Source organism: Narcine bancroftii, chromosome 4, assembly GCF_036971445.1.
Source record: "Narcine bancroftii isolate sNarBan1 chromosome 4, sNarBan1.hap1, whole genome shotgun sequence".
Lineage (NCBI taxonomy): Eukaryota > Metazoa > Chordata > Chondrichthyes > Torpediniformes > Narcinidae > Narcine > Narcine bancroftii.
Genome location: NC_091472.1, coordinates 307215983 through 307237840, shown reverse-complemented (window position 1 = coordinate 307237840; position 21858 = coordinate 307215983). Strand labels below are relative to the sequence as shown.

At 37.8% G+C, this 21858-nt stretch overlaps 1 protein-coding gene across 1 annotated transcript in view; it reads left to right on the top strand.

Moving 5' to 3' along the window:
* Positions 1 to 1971: 1971 nt before the first annotated feature.
* Positions 1972 to 21858, top strand: part of LOC138762481 (titin-like) — a 383050-nt gene continuing 363163 nt past the window's right edge. The window contains 15 exon segments of the mRNA XM_069936233.1: positions 1972 to 2183; positions 3570 to 3673; positions 4225 to 4428; positions 9079 to 9366; positions 9454 to 9542; positions 9634 to 9851; positions 10936 to 11467; positions 15034 to 15324; positions 15475 to 15585; positions 17125 to 17403; positions 17735 to 17800; positions 17893 to 18151; positions 18238 to 18307; positions 18506 to 18718; positions 21462 to 21604. Of these exon segments, the coding sequence (XP_069792334.1) occupies positions 3583 to 3673; positions 4225 to 4428; positions 9079 to 9366; positions 9454 to 9542; positions 9634 to 9851; positions 10936 to 11467; positions 15034 to 15324; positions 15475 to 15585; positions 17125 to 17403; positions 17735 to 17800; positions 17893 to 18151; positions 18238 to 18307; positions 18506 to 18718; positions 21462 to 21604 (2854 nt within the window). The 5' untranslated portion in view covers positions 1972 to 2183; positions 3570 to 3582.

Sequence of the window (21858 nt, the reverse complement as noted above, 5' to 3'; positions counted from 1 at the left end):
GTTCACATTCTAGACTCTCCTTTATTGTACACAGCATTACAGAATCACTGACTAGTTTCTTCACACCAGGAGTACATTTGACCGGTCAGTGAAAATTTAGCTCTATATGAGAGCGCTTCAGCATGTCCTACTTTCTTGCCATTTCCCCATAGATTTGCAAATGATTTCTTTTCTGTTACTTACCTAGTTCCCTTTTGAAAATTACAATTCCATCGGCCTCCACTGTAGTGCATTCCAGACCCTGACCATTTGCTGATTAAAGTGTATTTCCCAATTTTTCTTTTGGTCCTTTGCTAATTTTTATTCTATATGATCTAATTTTTGACCCCTCTTCATCAACTCTATGTGCTCTATGATTTTAAATACCTTGATTAAATCACCCCACAAAATCCAATATTCATGGATATTGACACTAGTATTACTAGTCTATCGGTATAAGCAAAGTAGCTCACTTCTTGAATCACGTTGGCAAAGCTCTTTCAGACCCTTGAAAAAGGGAATTCAGGAGGTTTATACTGACTCCCTTACTCTTGTATATTTACAATCTACCAGAAGGACAGGGAACTATATATTTGGCCCACCATGTCTACACAAACCATGATGCCAATCTAACTAATCCCATCTACCAGCACATGATCTGTACCTTTTTAAATGTCTTTTAAACTTCGCTAACTTCACTGCTTCCATTACTTTCCCTAGCTCCACATTCCAGGCTCCTACACTCTGTCCAAAAAAAACTTGCTCTGCACATCTTCTTTCACCTTCCCCTCTCATCTTAAACCTACGCCCTCTAATCTAGTATTTGACATTTCCACCCTGAGGAAAAAAAGAAATCTGACAACCCTCTCTTATTAACCCAATATTTGCTTGATTATTTCTATGAAAAAAACAGAGTCCTGTCTTTGTAAACTCGTAAGTGATGTCAACATCTATAGCATTTAAAATTAAGCAAAACAAATCCTCCTTCATGACCTCAGGATATTCCAAAGCACTTAGCAGCCATCGATATACTTCTGGTGTCGTATCTTGATATGGGAAACATGGCAGCCAACTGAGCGAGCTTTCACAAACAACAATGTGGTCGTGACCAAATATCACCGGGGGGGGGTGGGGGGAATGGTGAAAACTGTGGATAAAATCAGTGGCCTCCTTTGGAATGTAATTGATGACTTATTTTAATATATGAACCAAAAACCACCACTCTTAATATATATATAGTATTTTCTGTGATCCCCATGGTAGTATCACGCCAATTTGTTTTCACAGATATAAAACAGTTTTTCGACTGTGTGTGATTTCTAAACTTTGGATTAAAGTTCTTATAGGACATAACATAGATTAATTCCATTTTGGAAAGATTGAATTTTACATCCTCCGATATTTTGTTTACACTCAAATTATTTGCAACATCTAGTCAGTAGTTTTTATTTATTAGATTAATAGCAACGTAGAGGTGAACATCTGGATTAAAATTGTATCAAAAGTAAACAGTTGTTAACACATTTCTAAGAACCCTCTGACTAGCTGTTTTGAAATAACATTTTTATCTTCATCTGGATTGATTGACAAATGCATTTATTGATATAAATGTGTCATTAGTGATTGATGGTAACAGGACTTCTGTTTCAAGACATCAATGTAATTATTGTTTTAATTTTTTATCAGTTTAGCAGGGATGTAGTCAAGTAAAAAAACAAGGAAATGTGCACATAATAGCACCGATTGCCTGAATTTAAACTGATTATTGTGGTTTGAGGGCTTGAGTGACACGAAGAGCTCAGAATATGCCATAATTAGCACTGTCTGCTTAACACTGGTGACTGTCCCTCTTGGGTTCCCTAAATTGGTTTTGTTATCCCATGAGGCACTGCTATACTAGCCAATCAGAAGTGTCCAAGGAAATATGTGCATAATTTCTTTAGTATATAAGGTGAAACCACCATGTTAACACTTCTGAGCAGTTCAGGCATTCCCAGCCTTGCCTCGGGTGTAGGGATTGCATGGAAAACTAAAGCTACACCTAAACCGTCCACAACCTCCGTGTAGTTTTGTTTCCTTTTATTAAGAGGATGCCCCATTCTCTCATTGGATTGTTGGCAAAAGTGTGAAAAAAGAGGGAGTTTCCAAAGCTTTAAAAGCTTTGGGCTTTGCCCTTTCACTTCTTGGCACTCTTGAAAACTCAGGTTAGTACATCTGTATTTATCAGGGGAGCATTTTGTTTCTAAGATGTTATGGTTAATACTTTATGTTGTATGTTGAGCAATAAATTTGTCTTTTTTTGTTTTCCGAGTGAAGGTTTGAGAAAATAGCCTCAAAATGAATTTATATCTACCTCATTGATCATGTCTAACTTCATGTGTAAGACACATTTATTGAACAATGTTTAGTATAATATCAAGATCATTTGGATTCTGTGCTTAAAGTTTGCAAAAGCTGAGAAGATGTATCTCTAGTTAAAGAGTATTCAAGGTTATGCCACTGACAGATGATCTGAGAATTGCTAAGAATAGAACTGATTTCACGAATCTGTTAGTTAACAGTGATGTCTTTTTAAGGGAATCGGCGCCCAGCTAGTATCATACCACTGTGTCACACTTGGCGATGTCAATCAAACTAATCAAGCTAATTTTAGAACAGCTATTCTGTGGCAAGCGAGTATACCCTTACTTATATAAAAACTAAAGTTTAAAAACAATATTCCAAATGTATTTAGTTTGTTCAAAAATTTGAATATAATGCTGGTCTTTTCAACTGATACTGAATATAGAGTATTAGTTTAAATTCAACAATATTGAACGTTATAACCTCTATTGTACGGTTTACATTAACCTTTTGGTTAATTTACTTATATAAAAACTAAAGTTTAAAAACAATATTCCAAATATATTTAGTTTGTTCAAAAATTTGAATATAATGCTGGTCTTTTCAACTGATAATGAAGATAGAGTATTAGTTTAAATTCAACAATATTGAACGTTATAACCTCTATTGTACGGTTTACATTAACCTTTTGGTTAATATCAATTTTCAAATTATTTAATTCAGCAATTTACATACAGTGGCAATGGAAAACAGTTTTATCACCAAGAGGTTATCTAAGACTTAAGCCACAGTGCATAACTGTACTTAAAGCATTCAATAATTGTGGTGTCCCTCTTAGCTGCTATTTCTTTTTGACCAGATCCATATCACCAGTAGCTGAGTCTGCCTTTTCAGTGGCAATGCAGTTTCTTAGGACCAAGATGACTCATCTTCTCATTGTTGTGGTTATCCAATTTTAAAAAAAATGGTGAAATAAATTTCTAAGGATGCTGATGAGAGGAAGTTTTAACGTGTGCCACTAGCTCGAGAGGAAATGGTACTGCTAAAACAAAAATAAATGCGAGCAAAATTGGAACGAATAGTTAAAACTTTTGATTCATTTCTTTCAACTTACCTAAAGCAAATGGACCATGGTCAATCAGCTGCAAAATATGAGCACACACGGGTTGTAAATTTAGGAAAGCGTCTATTAATTTGATTTTTTTTTTTAAGTTTTCTGGAAATGTAATTACTTTCTTTGTTTGTAGGGTGCCTATAAAGATGACAACACAAGCTCCTACATTTTTGCATCCGCTTCAAAGCGTTGTGGCACTGGAGGGTAGTGCCGCCACCTTTGAAGCGCATATTAGTGGTAAGTTATCACTATGTCACATCAGCTCAAACAGACTGAACATTCCAACCACACAACACTGGGGTGGAAAATGAAATGTGTTTTTAGAAATGAGGGCTAGTTAACAAGCGGATTATTATTTGTTAACTTTCTTTACAATAAATTGTGGCGTTCGTTTTATTGACATTTATAATTCGGCTCAGAGAAATATTTGTCATCTCATTAGACACTAAAGCATTGAAAACTCTGCAATCCATTGCCCAGATGAAACGTGCTAACCTTCGCAGAGCTCACTGTTAAACTTTATTTTGATTTTCAAATGATTGAAAACCACTGAAACAGCAATTAAAATAATTAATTTAGACCTGCAGCACGGCAACAGGCCCTTTCGGCCCATGGGCTCAGATCACCCTGGGAGGGAAATGTACTCAGGCTCCAACCCTTCCCCGACAGTGTGGGATTTGAATGGAGGGGAGGGAAGGGGGGGGGAAGGGGAAGGGGGCCGCAAGTGCTGCTCGTCCGTGCAAGTCCGGGTTGCTAGCTGCTACCTACCGTCTCCTGTGTGTTGGCAGGTTTGCCAGTTCCTGAGGTGAGCTGGTTCAAAGATGGCCAGGTCCTTTCTGCTGCTGCCCTCCCGGGCGCGGAGATTTCGTACAGCGACGGCCGCGCAACGCTGACGATGTCCCGCGTGACTCCCGCGCACGGCGGCAGGTTCTCCATTCGAGCCACCAACGGATCAGGACAAGCGACTAGTACCGCTGAGCTGCTGGTAACAGGTGAGTGGTCGGAGAGAGGCAGCAAAAAGAAATCTAGCGCCGGTGTGGGGTTTAAAAAAAAACCCTCCACCTCATTGCAAATCATTTAAATAAAGCGTAAATAGGAGGTCCCTTTAATGTGGAGGCGTCGGCATTGTTGATGCCCACCTTGCTCCACATCTTTGGCTGCAGTTTGACTGTAAAACACAGTTTGCTCAATAAAACAAAAGGACACCCTTCATATGAACACTTTCACACACCGGGCATATGATGACTTGGAGTCACCCATTCAGAAGCAACCTTGCACTTTATTCCGAGAGTGGATTTCATTTTCGGCCAGTGTTCTACCATCAAAATAGGAGGGAAAGCTGAACTATTAGCTACTCCAACTTTTAAGAGTGTTCAAAGGGTGGAATTGGCCTCCAGCATCTCAGAAATTTTGAAAGAAAATGCTCAAGTTGTGCTCATCCAACGTGTTAGGTTGCCATGAACTAAAACAAGGAATCTGAAGCCCCTTTCACACTTGCCAGTGATCCCAGGAACCGAATGCCAATCGGCCTTTAAAGTGCGAAAGCAAAATCTGTTCGATGCCGGCTTTGGATGACGTCACCTCATTCTGGGGATTGCCGGCCTCGACCCCTAGCATAATCCCTGGCGACCGCAAAACGCCGGTGTTGAAATCAGGCAAGTGTGAAACGGGGAATGGCATTGCAGGCATTTCCTATTAAAGGTAAAACGCCGGGGATAAACCCTTGCAAGTGTGAAAGCATTCAGTGCCCCAGTTAGGAGTGATCTAGTGTGAAAGGCCAAACCCCCATTCCTATCCCGGGACACTACTCGGATGCAAGTGTGAAAGGGGGTTGAAATATTGGGCTTCTGGCAGTTAATAATGGTATCGCTATATTGCTTCCACATGAGGACAATTTCATGTACCGTGATCAAGATTCAATTTATTGTCATAGTAATAAAACAGTGTCCTAATGCATTCAATTTCTTTTTGCCTGGTGCAAGGCAGACAAATTAACCACCGGCAGGAATTGCCTAAGTCTGACGTCTGTGGTGGGCAAGTTGATAGAAAGTGTTCTGAGGGATGGTATTTACAAATATTTGGAGGTGCAGGGATTGATAGGGAGTAATCAACATGGTTTTGTCAGGGGTAGATCATGCTTGACAAACCTGATCGAGTTTTTCGAGGGGGTTACAAAAAAGGTTGATGAAGGGAAAGCTGTGGATGTTGTCTATTTAGACTTTAGCAAAGCTTTTGACAAAGTTCCCCACAGGAGGTTAGCAAAAAAGGTGGAGGTATTAGGTATAAATGAGGAGGTAGTGAAATGGATTCAGCAATGGTTGGATGGGAAGTGTCAGAGAGTAGTGGTAGAAGATTGTTTGTCCAATTGGAGGCCGGTGACTAGTGGAGTTCCTCAGGGATCGGTCCTGGGTCCACTATTGTTATCTGGAAGTAGGGGTGGAGAATTGGATAAGCAAGTTTGCGGATGATACAAAGATTGGTGGTGTTGTGGACAGTGAGGAAGATTATCGTAGATTAAAAGGTGATTTAGGAAAGCTGGGGGTGTGGGCTGAGAAATGGCTGATGGAATTTAATACAGATAAGTGTGAGGTGTTACATTTTGGAAAGGCAAATCTAAATAGGTCATATGCATTAAATGGTAGGCTATTGAGATGTGTAGAGCAACAAAGGGATTTAGGAGTGATGGTAAATAGTTCCCTCAAGGCTGATACTCAGGTGGATGGTGTGGTGAAGAAGGCATTTGGAATGTTGGCCTTCATAAATCGGAGTATTGAATTCAAGAGTAGGGAGGTTATAATGAAATTGTACAAGGCATTGGTGAGGCCAAATTTGGAATACTCTGAGCAGTTTTGGTCACCAAATTATAGGAAGGATATAAACAAAATAGAGAGAGTGCAGAGAAGGTTCACGAGAATGTTGACAGGATTTCAAGGTTAGAGTTACAGGGAAAGGTTGTGCAGACTAGGGCTTTTTCCTCTAGAGCGTAGAAGATTGAGGGGGGACTTGATAGAGGTGTTTAAGATTTTAAAAGGGACAGACAGAGTCAATGTGGATAGGCTTTTTCAATTAAGAGTGGGGAAGATTCAAACTAGAGGGCATGGTTTAAGATTGAAGGGGGAAATTATAAGGGGAACATGAGGGGAAATTTCTTTACGCAAAGGGTGGTAGGGATGTGGAATGAGCTTCCGACAGACGTGGTCGAGGCGGGATCATTGGTTACATTTAAAGAAAGACTGGATAGTTACATGGATAGGAGAGGACTGGAGGGGTATGGACCGGGTGCTGGTCAGTGGGACTAGGAGGGTGGGGATTTGTTACAGCATGGACTAGTAGGGCCGAATTGGCCTGTTCCGTGCTGTAAGTGGTTATATGGTTATATGGTTATACCTCTTGCAGTCAGTCCTGCAGGAAGAGAGAGAAGCAAGAGAGAGCTCTCCCCCCCACCCCCCCTCCCCACTCCCGAGTCATTGAATGTCCGTAGATTTGCCTCCAGCGCTTGTGCAGCCCCCGCATCCACCCAGTCTAAATTATTGGCAACTCAAGCACCAGATCTGAACCTCCAACATGGTCAGAGACCCTCCAGCATCCTCGGCACCTCCTTGCATCCTGGTTCCAATACGTGGTACCCCTCCAGCCAGTCTCCAGCAGTCCGCAACCCGCCACAAGTCTCCGGCAGCTTACAGCTTCCACGGATTCCTCGCCTTGAGCCACCAGCAGCCTGCCTCAAGTTGCCAGCAGCCTGCCGTGTGCACTGGTCCCTCAGCTGCAGAGTCCCCTCACTGGTTCATCGCCATGGTCGCCATCCCCATGGGTCGTCTCCTCCGCCTCTCTCTCTCTCAGATCCTCCCGTCCTCTGGTGCCCTGCTCCGGCCTTCCGCTTCCCCAGAGTCTGCAGCCCCTCGTGGGTGCTGCCAATTAATAAGCACCGCCATGTTGGGTGCAGATCCGCGGCCGCAAGATTTTAACTAAAACCTCCGTCGGCTCCATTCAAAGCCCTTGCGGTGTCCACTGGGTGGCTGGACCCTGCGGGAGCACTGCACCTCCACTTCCTCGCCCTCCGCATCAATGGCAGCGCTGCCACCACTGTGGCTCTGGTAGTACCAACCATCTTCATGATCATGCTCAGTCATGCCTGATCTTGTTCAATTACAGGCTTTTTTAAAAAAACCTGTAAACATTTATTGCTCTTAAATACTTAAAATCTATCTTGGATTTGAATCTATTCAATGCCTTGATCTTTACGACCCTGAAATTGAGAAATGCAAAAAAAATTATTTAACATGTACAATTTAAATAGGCGATGCCATTCTAGTTCTAGATATTCACAAGAGAGGAAATATCCTCTCATTATCTACCACGTCCAGTCTTAAATCTTTCAGGAAGATCACCAATACATATCCTCATGTATATAAAAGTCATTTTAAAAATTAGCTGAGATGTGTCATCTGAATTTTCATGGCCATGACTCCTGTGAAACAGAGAAAATTGTTTTTTTTTTGTGTACCCAAATTTGCTTTTATTTTCCTGTTTGGCATCATAAATACAGAATGAGTAATTGACTTCATGCACATTAGGTTCTTACTAACTTGATGTTTTAATCTTCATTGAAGCATCTGGATAAGGTGCAATAAGCCAGAATATACATGCAAATTAATACTGTACAAAATATTTGGACCTACATATCAGCTATCTTCAAATACAATAAACATTTTCAAAAATAAGGTAGGACAGCCATTTTCAACCTTTTCTTTTGTTACGGCCTCCTTAAGACTGCTCAAAGTTTATCGTTTAACCCCCCGTCCCCTTTTCCTGTGAAGTAGTCATGTTTAGTTGGTTTCATCTGTACTTCTCTTCAACTAACTACATAAAAAAAACTCTTCATGCCCCCCCCCCCTTTAAATGTTCTCTGGCCCCCATTGAGAATTGTTCCCCCCCCCTTTAAATGTTCTCTGGCCCCCGATGAGAATTGCTGCAATAGAGCATATTCTGCCACAGATTTGTTCTTCTCAGTGAGTCTCAATTAAAGCTTTACTTTCCCTTGACCTGTAACTTATTTAATGTGCAAGACTTTTAATTATATTGATTGATGCACAGTAATCCAATCCAAGAACTCTGCTTTGTTTTAATATTTTACTAATGAAGCACAGACATGAGATCACTTTAAGATGAAATAGGTTAAAATTGTGTTCTCGTAAACCTCTTTAGCCCTTAATCATACTGATAACACCAGAGAATGATGCATTTTGTGGTTGAAAAATTTGGCTTAAAAATAGAATTGATCACTGGTTATGGAGTTCATTAATTGGAGATATATGAATAGATTTTGCATATTTTATTTGGATGGCAAGCTGCAAGCAGAAATCACCTGTCACTACCAAGAGTTTGCCCAATTTCCTAATCCGACAGCCACCGTAACAAATAGGTGATAAGCTATATGTGGTATATGAACTTGCTGCTCAATGGTAGGAATTGGCCATGATATTACCTCTGATATTTGAATGTGTAAACCCATGAGGCACAGAATGGCAAAACAGAACTAGAAACATCAGGTAAATAAGAAGTGTTCATGGCACTTGTTCATTGCAAAAGTTTTCAATATAAGTTATGAATTTGAATTTAACTATTTCCCTTTCATACTGCAGCTGAAACAGCGCCCCCCAACTTTACACAGAGATTACAAAGTATGACTATAAGACAAGGATCCAAAGTTAGACTGGATGTTCGTGTGACTGGAATCCCTACACCTGTGGTGAAGTTCTACAGGGAAGGAGCAGAAATCCAGACTTCTCCTGACTTCCAGATTGTACAAGATGGTGACTTGTACAGTTTAATTATTGCCGAAGTTTTCATGGAGGATTCTGGAACCTTCTCCGTGACTGCCACAAACAATGTTGGACGTGCCACCTCCACTGCTGAGCTCCACGTACAAGGTATTTTCTTTGATATTATTTGCATGACAAAATAATAGAATGTTCAGCTTCTAACTGAATTGAAAAACTCTCATTACTTTTCTACAGCTGATGATGAAGTGGTACCTGCAAAAAAGACAAAAAAGATTACTACTTCCATTGGCATTTCTCAAGCAAGACAAATCCAAACTGAAAAGGTATCTTCACTCTGAATTAAATATTAGTACTGCATTTTTAATGTATAACAATTGAATATAATTCAATACATGATTTATAAATATTTTTTAGAAAATGGAAACTCAATTTGAGGGGAGATCTTCAACAATTGAAATGGCTGTGGATGGAAGAACAGTTGTGCAACGTTTACATCATAAGACTCCTCCGCGCATCCCACCAAAACCAGCATCCAGATCTCCAACTCCACCAGCTGCTACTGGTAAAATTGCTCGCCAACAATCCCCATCTCCTGTCCGACATGTGAGACCCCCAGCACCTTCACCTGTTAGGTAAGATCAATTATTTTATCTTAGCATTTAATTTTTTTTTTCCTTTTTCTTTTTTTAATAGACCTCAGTAAATCCATCGCTTCCACGCACTCTCAATCCACTCAGTGCGCATTGAATTGTTTTTCATACTGCATCAGAAAATTGTATGTAAAAAGTGTTAAAAAAGCATTCTGAGAAGATTTGAATGAATAATTCAATCAGTCAAATTTTCTTTGGCTACCATTTAAAGTTTGGAGTGAACAAGGGTAACTTGATTTTACTGAAGAAAATATTTGTTGGGCAGAGGTCATTTCATGATGACTCATGGTGTTTGTGGAGCAATGGAGTTTAAATTAAAATCATATTGTTTATTGCGGTAAAAGATTCTCTTTACATCAGTGGTTTTCAAACTGGCCCCCTAAACTTACATTCCACTTTAAGTAATCCCTATGCCATAAGTGCCCTGTGATTAGTAAGAGACTGCTTAGAATGGTATGTGAGTGGCAAGGAAAAGTTTGAAAACCACCTTTTTAATCGTACCAATTTGACTCATTATGTGCAGAGATTCAAAGCTCCAAAGGAAATGGGCCAATGACCATTTTTCTCAAGTAACAATTGGGTCTAGAGCAGCGGTTCGCAACCTTCCCTTCCCACTCAAGCACCACCTTAAGCCATCCCTGATGGATCACACAGCACCGATGGCATAGGGATGACTTAAGGCAAATTGTGAGATGGGGGGCGGGGCAGTTTGAAAACTACTGCTTGACATTTTGTCTTTTTTTGTGAAAACCAATCAATGAATTGAGAGCGTCGGTAAGAATAATAGAAACATGTTAGAAATAATGCAAACCAAAAAAAGAAAGTGATCAAATATTAAAATGATCATATAATCTAATATAATTGTCTTTCACTTATTACCTGCCAATCACTGTTGTATATGACCTTAATTAGCTCATTTTTGAGAATTAGAGCTTTCTGCAGCCTGTATTAATTGAACATTCTGAATCGTTTTTTATTAAAGTGCTCATTTACCATTTGGAAATCACAATTGCAGCTGATAACTTGCCTGTGATATTAGATTTAAATGTGACTGTTCATTTTACAGATCTGTATCTCCAGCTGGAAGACTCTCGACATCACCTATCAGATCTGTGAAATCACCAGTCCTCACTCGCAAATCTCAAACAACTACAGTTGTCCCTTCGGAAGCTATACCCCCTTGGAAACAGGAAGGCTATGTTGCAGCAACCACAACAAAAATGAAAGAAATGAGATCTACCACGAGTACCGCCCAGATTCACAGAGAAGAAAAATGGGAAGGAAGGTATGGAATCCATGGTCAGATGATGATCAGTGGAGCTTCTGGAGCACTGGCTGCTGCAAAAGGTGCTATGATTGACCAGACCGTTAGTATGGCAGGAGCTCCCAGGATGACCACAGTTGAAGGAGGTCTCGGTGCTGCTGGTGCAGTGAGAATAATCACAGTTGAACGATCTGTCGGTGCTCCAAAAATTGCTACAGTTGAACGATCAACAAGAGTTACCACAACTGAAGGGGCTGCTGGTGTTGTAAAAGCTTCTGCAGAGGAAGGAATTGCCAGTGGTGTCGCTGTTGGCATTTCAAGTGCTGGCCAGCAGGTAAGGCATTTTCACCAAGCACTCCAAGTTCTGCAAAATTAAAACTTAATAATTAGGAACAGTGGGATGATCTCAAATTCAGATAGATTTAGTTTGACCACTTTGAAGTTTTAGTTGGAAATTGATTAATTTTGACCTTTGGCAATTTAACTATTTTCATGCTTGGTTGTGATTGATAACTGTATATATCATTTAATTATTGGTTTATCTTTCAAATATATCAGTTTGCATTTTAAATGTTGCACCAGATTTATTTTGTAAACTATATTTCTAATATTTAACTGCATGACACACAATAAAATCAAACTTTTTTGCTGCAGTTAGAGCTTGATGTTGAAATAACAGCGGCTGTAGTGGGGTAGCTGCTACTGACCAAGCCAGAGTACGTGAACCAGTTACTGACACCAATGCCACAGAAAGAGGCACCCGCTGATTGTGTATCCATAAAACCACAACCAGATAAAGATCAGGCACAGGCTGAAGTCATTCGATTTATGAACAACCCTTAGTTAAAAATCAGCGAGTTGACCAGAAGTGGAGTGGGGTCATCTTCCAGTTTGAGCATGGCTGAGTGGAATTTAAATTCAAAAGTGACGCCTTTATAAAAGACTTTTTTTTTTCAAGAGTTAAATTAATATATAAGAAACTTTCTTTGGAAGGGTAAGATGTCTAGTTTCTTTAGATTAATTGACATGGAAGTTTGAGTTTACCAAATTTTATAAACTATTATAAGGCAGCTCAAATGAGGTTTCTTGCTTCATTTTTTGAAGAGGGATGGATTAAAATAGAAATTGATAAAATAGGAGAGAGAATATCAGAAGACTCTATATATAAATGGGAGTCGAAATTAAAATCTGGGGAGAGGAAGTACCTCTGTTGAAATATTTAATTAATATCTGGAAGAAGAGAAACAATGAAATTTGAATGAGGAGGTTGATCCAGCCTAAAATGTCTTTGATACAAAATTGACTTATTCCATTCTCAATTTTAAAAAGTTTGGTCTCAGAAAATAATTAGATATATAGAAGATTGTTATGAAAGAAGAAATTTAATGTCATTTGAACATTAAAAAAAATAAATATGGGATATAAAATAAGGCACTTTTTGTTATTATCAATTAAGGACTTATTTAAGAGATAAACTAGGTTCAACAATGTTATGACTGAAATGTGGTGATGTGGAAATGATGATACACAATAGACATATAAAGAAATTTATTTCAGTTATGTATACTTTATTGTAGAAGGGAACTCCAAAACAGGGGATACATAGGTCTAGACAGTGATGGGAAATTGATTAAATATTAACATTGATGAACAAAATTGGTCAGAGTTATGTCAAGATAATATGACAAACACTATAAATGTTAGATACAGATTAGTTCAATATAATTTTTTACACAATCATATCTCACATCACGGAAGTTAAAAAGATTGATATAAAACCACCGTTTTAGGTGTGGCCAGGAGATAGGTACTTTTTTTTTTACATTCTATTTGGTCCTGCCGTAAAGTGAGACCCTTTTGGATGAATCTGGCAATTCTTTTTAGAGCAAGTTATAGAATTAAATGCCCACAAAACCCAGTGTTATTTTTATTATGTAATATTGAAGGGATAAGACCAAAATTGAAATGATCCATATATTAGAAAAATTTTGTAAAGATTGTGTTGGCAGTAGCAAGAAAATATATAGCAGTAACATGGAAATCGAACACCCATTTAGGTATGGAGCGATGGAACACAGAAATGCATAGCTGCGTGCTTCTTGAGAAGATTACTTATAATTTGTGAAATAAATTTGGTGACCGTATTTACAAATTGTGGGAATTAATTTATAGATGTTTTCCCTAAATTTTGAAAAACTTGTTAACTTCCTTGGAAGTATTAAAAGATACAAATGGTCAAAGCCATGTTGTGAGGGGTGGCCTCTGGAAACCAGGTTTCTATTCTTGTTTTTCTTATTCTTCTTTATTTTTTCTTTCTTGGGGTTTCGTTAAGGTGAGGGGTTGAGGTTTTATACCATCCCATATAATGGATTCGATATTAATATTTGATTATTGTATTTTACATTTGCCTGTGATTACATGTATGGAAATATTTTAAAAAAATGTTTCCAAGATAAGTGGCGCCTTCCCTGTCTCCCTCCCTCACCCAGGTCACTCCGACACATCCTCCCCCCCCCCCCACAGATTGGAAAAATTCTGAATCCGATGGAAAAATTTGCACCAATTTTCCATGTTGTAAACTACCCAAATAAAACTCTTATCTGCTAATGTTGGTCACTTGCACCAAACTAGCACTGTTAAAACTCAAAGTGATAGCATTTGCTGATGAATCTTGAATTTTAAATGTTTTCCTCTTGGTTTTCTTCTACTACCAGTTGCCGCTCCGAGAATACTGGTTGCCATCTTGTAACTTCCAGGGTTTCACTTCTCCTCTTTGATCCTTGTTTTTTTTAAATATAGTTAATACTAAACAGAATATGATCCATATATACTCTCCCTCCCCTCTACCCCCTTGCCAAATTAATCCTTTATACAGTAGCTTCCAGCACAATGACATATGAAATGGGTACTGAATTGCCAACAAAATGGATGGGATTTATTATTTTTACTTTATGACATCAATATGGTCATCAAAGACTGGCAACAGAACTCTAATCTGTTTTGCTTAAAGATCAATCTTAGATTTGCTTATGTACAGTACTGGATTATTTTTATGTACTGTATTATGTTTAAGATGATTTAGTAATGGGAAGTGTTTTAGATGCATTGAAAGGTAAAATATATACTAAATATGCTATATAGTAAGATAAACATTTGCCTAACTGACGCTAAATAAGGACCGTATGTACTTGTTCCAACTTAAATACAAATTTGAGTAATGGAGTTCATATTTAACCCGGAGATGGCCTGTAGATTGAAGCCCGAGAAAATAACTTTAAGTCCACTTACTTATCCCAATATTTAGTCTTTAGTCTCATAATTATCACTGCAATGAAATTATTGAACATTTTTTAATGTAACACCTAGTTTGTCATTTTTTTTCTTTTGTGGTTGTATAATTTATTTCATTGATACTTGTGTCCCTGAGATTTTCTATTTCTTTATTGATACTTGTGTCCCTTAATTTCACACTCACGTTCTTATTCTTAAGTCTTAGAGTTTTACCATTACTCCTGAACAAAGTGCATAACACTGTGCATGTAGTAGTCATATAATTGTGGATGGTATGCTTAAAATTTTTATTGGATGTAAAAACATCAATATGTTGTACGTATTTTCCTATCAAAAACAATACCAGCTTGATTTGCAACGTATTTGTTTTACACTTTAACAATTAATGGACCAATTATTGCACATCTTAATTTCTTTCGATTAATAAATTCATCAGCTTTTGAAGGTGTTAACATATTTAAAACTTAAACTGAGAGTAATTTGTAAATAAGGAACATATTCTTGACCTCAATATGACAGACGAGAGTTCAAGATGGCATTGTTTTTGAGGGTCATAGTTTAAGATTAGACTAGGAGTGGTTTTGCAGACTTAGCCCTTGTTGTCTGCAGATTGAGGATGGCAAAAAAGCTGAAGCTGTGGCTAAGGTATTGGCAGCTGTGGATCAAGCACGTACTAGGCATCCTGCGTCTGCTGAAGGAGTGCGTTCAGAAGAGACACGTATGGAATATGAATATGCACAGCATGGTGTATATCAAACTACCACTGAGTTTTCTACTGAGAAACGAGCACCGCCGGCTGAACAACCGGTTGTCACCACAACTGTCAGAAAAGAGACCGTTATTGTGCCGACTGAAACATCAATATCCCATGATGAACAAGCTGAAAAGTACATTTCACAGGTTGGACTTCATTTAACTAATGAAACACCGTTAATTTTGACAAAGATTGTTACTTATGTTAATGATGGCATTCGTCTTGTGAGAAATTATTTTCAATGTTATTAGTACATGGTGGATTAACTATAATGAAGGTTCTGTTGGTTGCTATAGATTGAAAGAGCATCAGCATCTGCAGTTCATCTGGACCACAAAGTTTCCAGTACAATTCCTCACTTCACTGTTTCAAAAATCACTGTAGCCAAACCTGAACCAACCCCAGAGGTAAGGGTAAAAATTCTCAATGGCAGGCAAATGAACGAAAAGTTATGAATGTTAAATGAACAAGATTTACTGTGAGACATCACTAATGTAAATATTCAGGAAAGTGAACTCCATATAGTTCATTTAACAAGAAATAAGTTCATCAATGGAAAATATTCTTGACTCGCTCCCTGCCTTGCCTACCATTACTTCAATTTACCCAGAGGGAGCATCAATCATTAATATGCTCCATGTCTGGATATTTGGACAAAGGTGCTGTCCAAATTATTTTTGTGTGCTTGAATGAATTCCACCATAATGAATACAGGCATAAGCGATACAATTGCTACACATCATTGTTTTTAGAAATTTATTGATTAGCTGGTGAAGATTAACCATATAAGGAATATTAATATCTTCATCGAATATTAAGAAAAGGTTTATATGGCCCAATCCTTTGCATAAATTTTTCCACAACTGCAAAGATTCTAATTTTGTGAGTTAACTTGTGCCTAACTATATTTGCCAGATTTAAAACAGCATACATTAGAAGTTGATATTTCCCTGCCAGACAGTATATTTTTGAATGTTCATAACTGGAGAAAAAAGGTTTCTTAAACATATTGGTCCAGAATTTGCATGGAAAGTAAATGGCACTTATAATGAACCCATTTTGGATTAAAAGCTACTGAATTCTGTTGAGGATCAGATCTGCAATTCCTCAGAAATTATTGAACATTTATTCATTCCTCAGTTATTGCCCCACAAGTTTGAAAATTTGCTTTCTGATCATCTAATTTTAGAAAGTCGTGTGTGGTACCTAACAATGTAAGGATTATTTCAGTGAGAAGATTTAATTTCCTTTCATCTTGATTGGCAAGATGTAATAGGAATTGAAAGTGCATTTACAAGTAGTTAAAGTATTTAACTTTTCCTTCCCATCATTTTCTTTTGCTTTAAACTTAATATATTTTTGTTTCTGTCATTATTACATTTGGCTCAGATTTGCAGTAACTTTGTTTTCTTTACCTACAAAAGAGATGGAACGCCAATCACCAACCTATTGAAATCCATATTGAAATTATTGGACTGTTATCAAACTACATTTTCAGCCTATTTTTAGGGGAAATAATTTTTAAGATGACAACAAGCCTCAAAATGAGGCATTATAATGATGCCCATGCACAACAAATTCTGGGCCATGTTGATATTTTGCTATTGTAGCCTTCAATTTTGCATTTTGACAAGTACATTTTTAACTTCATTTTTACTAATAGTTTTGTTTTAACAGTTGTAGATAATTAACTCAAGTTCTTAGAACTTAATACATAATGTTTGAAGGACGTGGGCTGGAGATAACATTCACAACTACTTCAATGTTTTCTACTCTAAATTACATTTTCATATTGATTGCTTTGTTTTCATTCTCATACATTTTCCAAAAAGGCCATCTAATCTACCTAATATAATAATCCCACCCATCTTTGTCATTTTGACCACAAATTAAAACCTTAAAATAGTTTGTAAATAACGTAACTTTATTCTTCTTGGCTTGGTTAGGTTTCTCTAGCAGGAACGGCTATTGTTACTCTGGAGAAAGAGTTGTCTGCGTCTTCTGCTGTGAAGGTTACCAAGCCAGTGAAGCCCCCTGTGTTAAAAGTGGCCAGAATTGTTACACAGGAGACTGTCTTTCCCGAGTCTCGTGTTAGAGAAAGAACAGACATGTATGAAACACGTTTTGATTCCGAAATGCACAGGCATCTAGGTTTAAATATTTCAGGTTCACTTGAAGCTGAATTTGATGTTCAACATGAAGATCAATTTGAAACACCACAGCAGGTTTGTTAATTACCTAGATGTGCTCTCAAAATATTCTTGCTTTGTGTGTTCCCTACAAATTAACAACAGCACCCCATGCAAAAAGTTTCACTCCTGATAAAGGGCAAAGCTAACCCCATTTTCATTTATCCCTCCCCCTTGTGGAACCTTTCTCACTACATAAAGCTATATTTATTAATTATGGGACTGATAAGGCGATGATGTGACTGGAGAGGGGCATCCTTTTTTCTGGAAGCTATTTCCCATTTTTATATTTGATATAAAACATTCTTCTGAAATAATTTTGATAAGTTGCATAAAAGGTTTCTTATTCATTACTTTGTTTTTGTAGATCACAGAACATGTTGCTCCACCAGTTCTCACAACGGTTCAACTTATCTCACCAAGCTTTGTTTCCGTAAGTAATCAGTTCACATGAAATTGCATTTTGGATTTTGTAAGCTTTATATTAACTTTTTTTATGCAATTAATGCTACCTTCTGTTTTTAGGGTTTGAAAAACGTGACTGTGGTAGAAGGAGAATCTGTGACTTTAGAATGTGAACTGACAGGGCATCCCACCCCAACAATAACGTGGTTTAGAGAAGACTACCATGTTGAAAGTTCCATTGATTTTCAAATAACTTTTGAAAATGGCATTGCTCGTTTAACAATCAGGGAAGCTTTTGCAGAAGACAGCGGTCGCTTCACTTGCACTGCTACCAGTAATGTTGGTTCTGCCAGCAGTTCCTGCTATCTTCTTGTACAAGGTTTGTATGTTAACAAATGATGCATGAAAATGAACAAATAACTTTCTGATGTAGGCTGGTGAAATAATTTGTTTCTACTTCTGCAGTATCAGAAGAGATTGAGAGCAGAGAAGAAGCCCTGACAACGACTGAGCAAATTGTCGGAGTAAAGAAAAGGTATTTAAACTGTGAAACTGTATCACTCTTTCAAATGATTTAAAACAAATATATTGTGTTTGACTGTTCACATTTTCATTTCATTTATTCTTTGTCCTGCTTTACTGTGCATTAAAATGTATAGTAACATGAATTACAGTATACGAGCCATTGATAATTGTTCACCATATCAAAATTGATTTCACTTTTAATTTCTAGAGTTGAAATGAGCATGGAAACTCTGTCAGCAGTTAGTGCTACAGCTGACTATGTGGAAGATGCTGCTGGAGTTGCCCCATTCTTAATCCGGAAACCAATACCACAGAAGCTAATTGAAGGTGGAAGTGTCATTTTCGATTGTCAGATTGGAGGTATTCCTAAACCCCATGTTTACTGGAGAAAAGCTGGAATTCCATTAACAACAGGATACAGGTACAAGATTCTGTTGAGCAATTGTAATCCATTGAAAACGTTCTCTCACTTTTCTAACTTGAGTATTAATTGTCTTTGAAACGCAATAGGCTGCACCATGTTGATGGCTCAAAGACAGTATTCTAAAGTGAGAAAGAGTATGTTTGTATGTTAATTCCCTTTCCATTGCACTGAGTCCAGGATGACTTGTACATGACTTGGAGCTCTATGTTCTTTGGGTCTTCCTATAAATCTTGTGATAATGTAACCCATTTATTTTTATGACTTGTAGGTCTTCATTGAAACAGTGAGTTTATCTGTTTTCTTATTTTTTTAAATATATGCCAATCTAAGAGTCTCTTGAATGTTCTAATTGAACAAGCCTCCACTACTAACCCTGGCAATGCATTCTTGGCACCCAACACTCTGTGGGTACACAAAAAAAAAGTACCTCTGGTGTCTTCCCTGAACTTTCCTGCGCTCACCTTGAATGGATGTCTTCTGCAATTGGGCATTGCTGCCCTGGAAAAAAGGTCTATGGTCTTCATAAACTTATACACCACTGTTGTTGTCTCTCATCATCCTCACTCTAAAGGGAAAAGTTCTCGCTCTGTCAACTTTTTTTACATAAGACATGCTCTTCAATCGAGGTAATATCCTGTTAAGTCCCTGCACCCTCTGTAAAGGTTTCACATCCTACCTACGATGAAGCAGCTAGAAGTGAACACAGTATGATCTAACCAGAGTTTTTTAGAGCTGTAAGATTACCTCACAGTTCTTGAACTCGATGCTTTGACTAATGAAGGCCAGCACATCATTCACCTTCTTTAACACCCAATCAACTTGTGCAACATCCATGAGGGATCAATGAATTTGGACTCTTAAGACACCTCTGTTCCTCCACACTGCTAAGATTCTTGCCATATAATTTTTAATTTGTGAATGGTCAGGCAGTTATCACTTAGAATGTGAAGTATTTTAATTGAATATATTTTAATGCATTTAATTGTAAATATTTAAATCTGATTGAGCTGCCTTATTAAATGACTGAGTTTGCAATGAAATTACTTTCTCGCTCATGACAGTGGAAGAATCTTATTTTGGGGTTCAAAAAAATACCACTACCCCAAGGAATCAAGCCTCAGCAGAATTTTTTTTTTCTTCATGAGATGATGGGAACTTTGGACATTAATTTATGAGGAAACAAAACTTGAGCTAATGTTGTTTCCATTGGTTGAAAGGTTAAGGAAAAAAATAAGCAATGTTTTAAATAAAGAATAATGTGTCCTTTTAACTTGAGGTATGACTCATTGACCACCGCCAGTGGGCTGATAACGCCTCAAACCGTGCATCTTGGCGCCTCACAGTTTGGCGGGCAGCAACCTCCTTTGAAGAAGACCGCAGAGCCCACCTCACTGACAAAAGACAAAGGAGGAAAAACCCAACACCCAACCCCAACCCACCAATTTTCCCCTGCAACCGCTGCAACCGTGTCTGCCTGTCCCGCATCGGACTTGTCAGCCACAAACGAGCCTGCAGCTGACGTGGACTTTTTACCCCCTCCATAAATCTTCGTCCGCGAAGCCAAGCCAAAGAAAAGAAGATGACTCGTAATATATTTAAAAATTATTAAGCAGACAGAAAACTGGATTAAAATTAGAAGACAGATTCATTAAAGCTATACTTAAGTAATGTGTTGATGTTTTTATGAAGTCGTAATTGATCCCTGATTTAAGCTTCAGGCCACATGTTTGCTCCGTCACTAAAACTCCCTTTTCCACCTTTGCAAGATTGCTGTTTCCCATCCTTCCTTGACTCATCTGCTGAATGCATCATTTTTTTTTACCTCCACACTTAACTGTTGCAGCACATTTTTGTTGACCTGCTTTGTTCCATTGTCTGTCGATTTCAGAGGGTGTAAACTTCTACTACCTTGAGACCCTGACACAAAGTCCTCTTCTTTTATCGTCTCCAATCTGCTTGCATGTGTCAGTAATGTCTTGTTTTCCAAGCCCTCATGATGTAAACCCCGCACTGCCATCACAATTTCTGTAATTCCTCTAAAATCTAGAATTCTCTGAGGCACCTGTAGAAATCTGATTCTGGCCTATTCGTTGTTTCCTGATTTAATCACTAAGCCAAGGAGAGCACTCTTTTCTTCATCAAAGTACTGAATTATGTCATTTCTCCCTAAACTTTCCAGCTCTAGTCTCTTAAGCTATCCCTTTAGAATTTATGTTGCTAACCAAGCTATCTATCTTATTTTGTCACTTTTCCCATTTAGTTTGTCCATCATCCTGATAAGTGGCTTAAAACATTTTGGGACCTCAAAGGAGCTAAAATATCAAATTAGTCATTCTTAATGCATCATTTATCAATACCTTTAAAGTGGAACTGGGTAAATAGAACATCAGTCATGGTTTTGATAAATCCAAATATGAATTCAAATGTTGTGTTTGTTCCCTATTTACAGTTTACGACTGTGTTTACTTTATTGGTATCAAAGAAGTGTTCTATATCAAGGAGAACAAAGATGTGTACAGTAGACAGATTATGAGAAGAAATAAATGCTATTAATCTTTAAGGGCCTGTGTAGAATGAGGTAATTGAATAGATTAGGGAAAGTATGTGTTATCACATTATCTCTGTGTTCCATTCAATTATAATAATGATTCACCTTTTCTTGTTCCATGTTTGTTTCTGTTCATGGTGAGTTTTTATTCTTTCTTGATGTCTTATAAAAAAACATTTTATTTCTCTCTAGGTACAAAGTAAGCTACAACAAAGAAACAGGAGAATGCAAACTTGAGATTTCCATGACTTTTGCAGATGATGCGGGTGAATATTCTGTTGTAGTTCGTAATCAACATGGAGAAATTTCAGAATCAGTTCAACTACTGGAGGAAGGTTTGTATTCATTAAGACAATTGATGTTGAAACAATGTATTTTTTTAACAAAAGTATAATCTGATTTATTGGCCTGGTAATTGATTATGATAATCAATTCTGACAGATGTTATACATTTGTCAGATTAACTCATTTGTTTTGATTAAACATTGGGAAGAGTATCAGGTTCACAGAGAGACGTTTCTGGACAGAAACGTTAAATCACACGTAACTTTAATTAGCACATGGGAGACAAACGGGAGAATGTTAAACA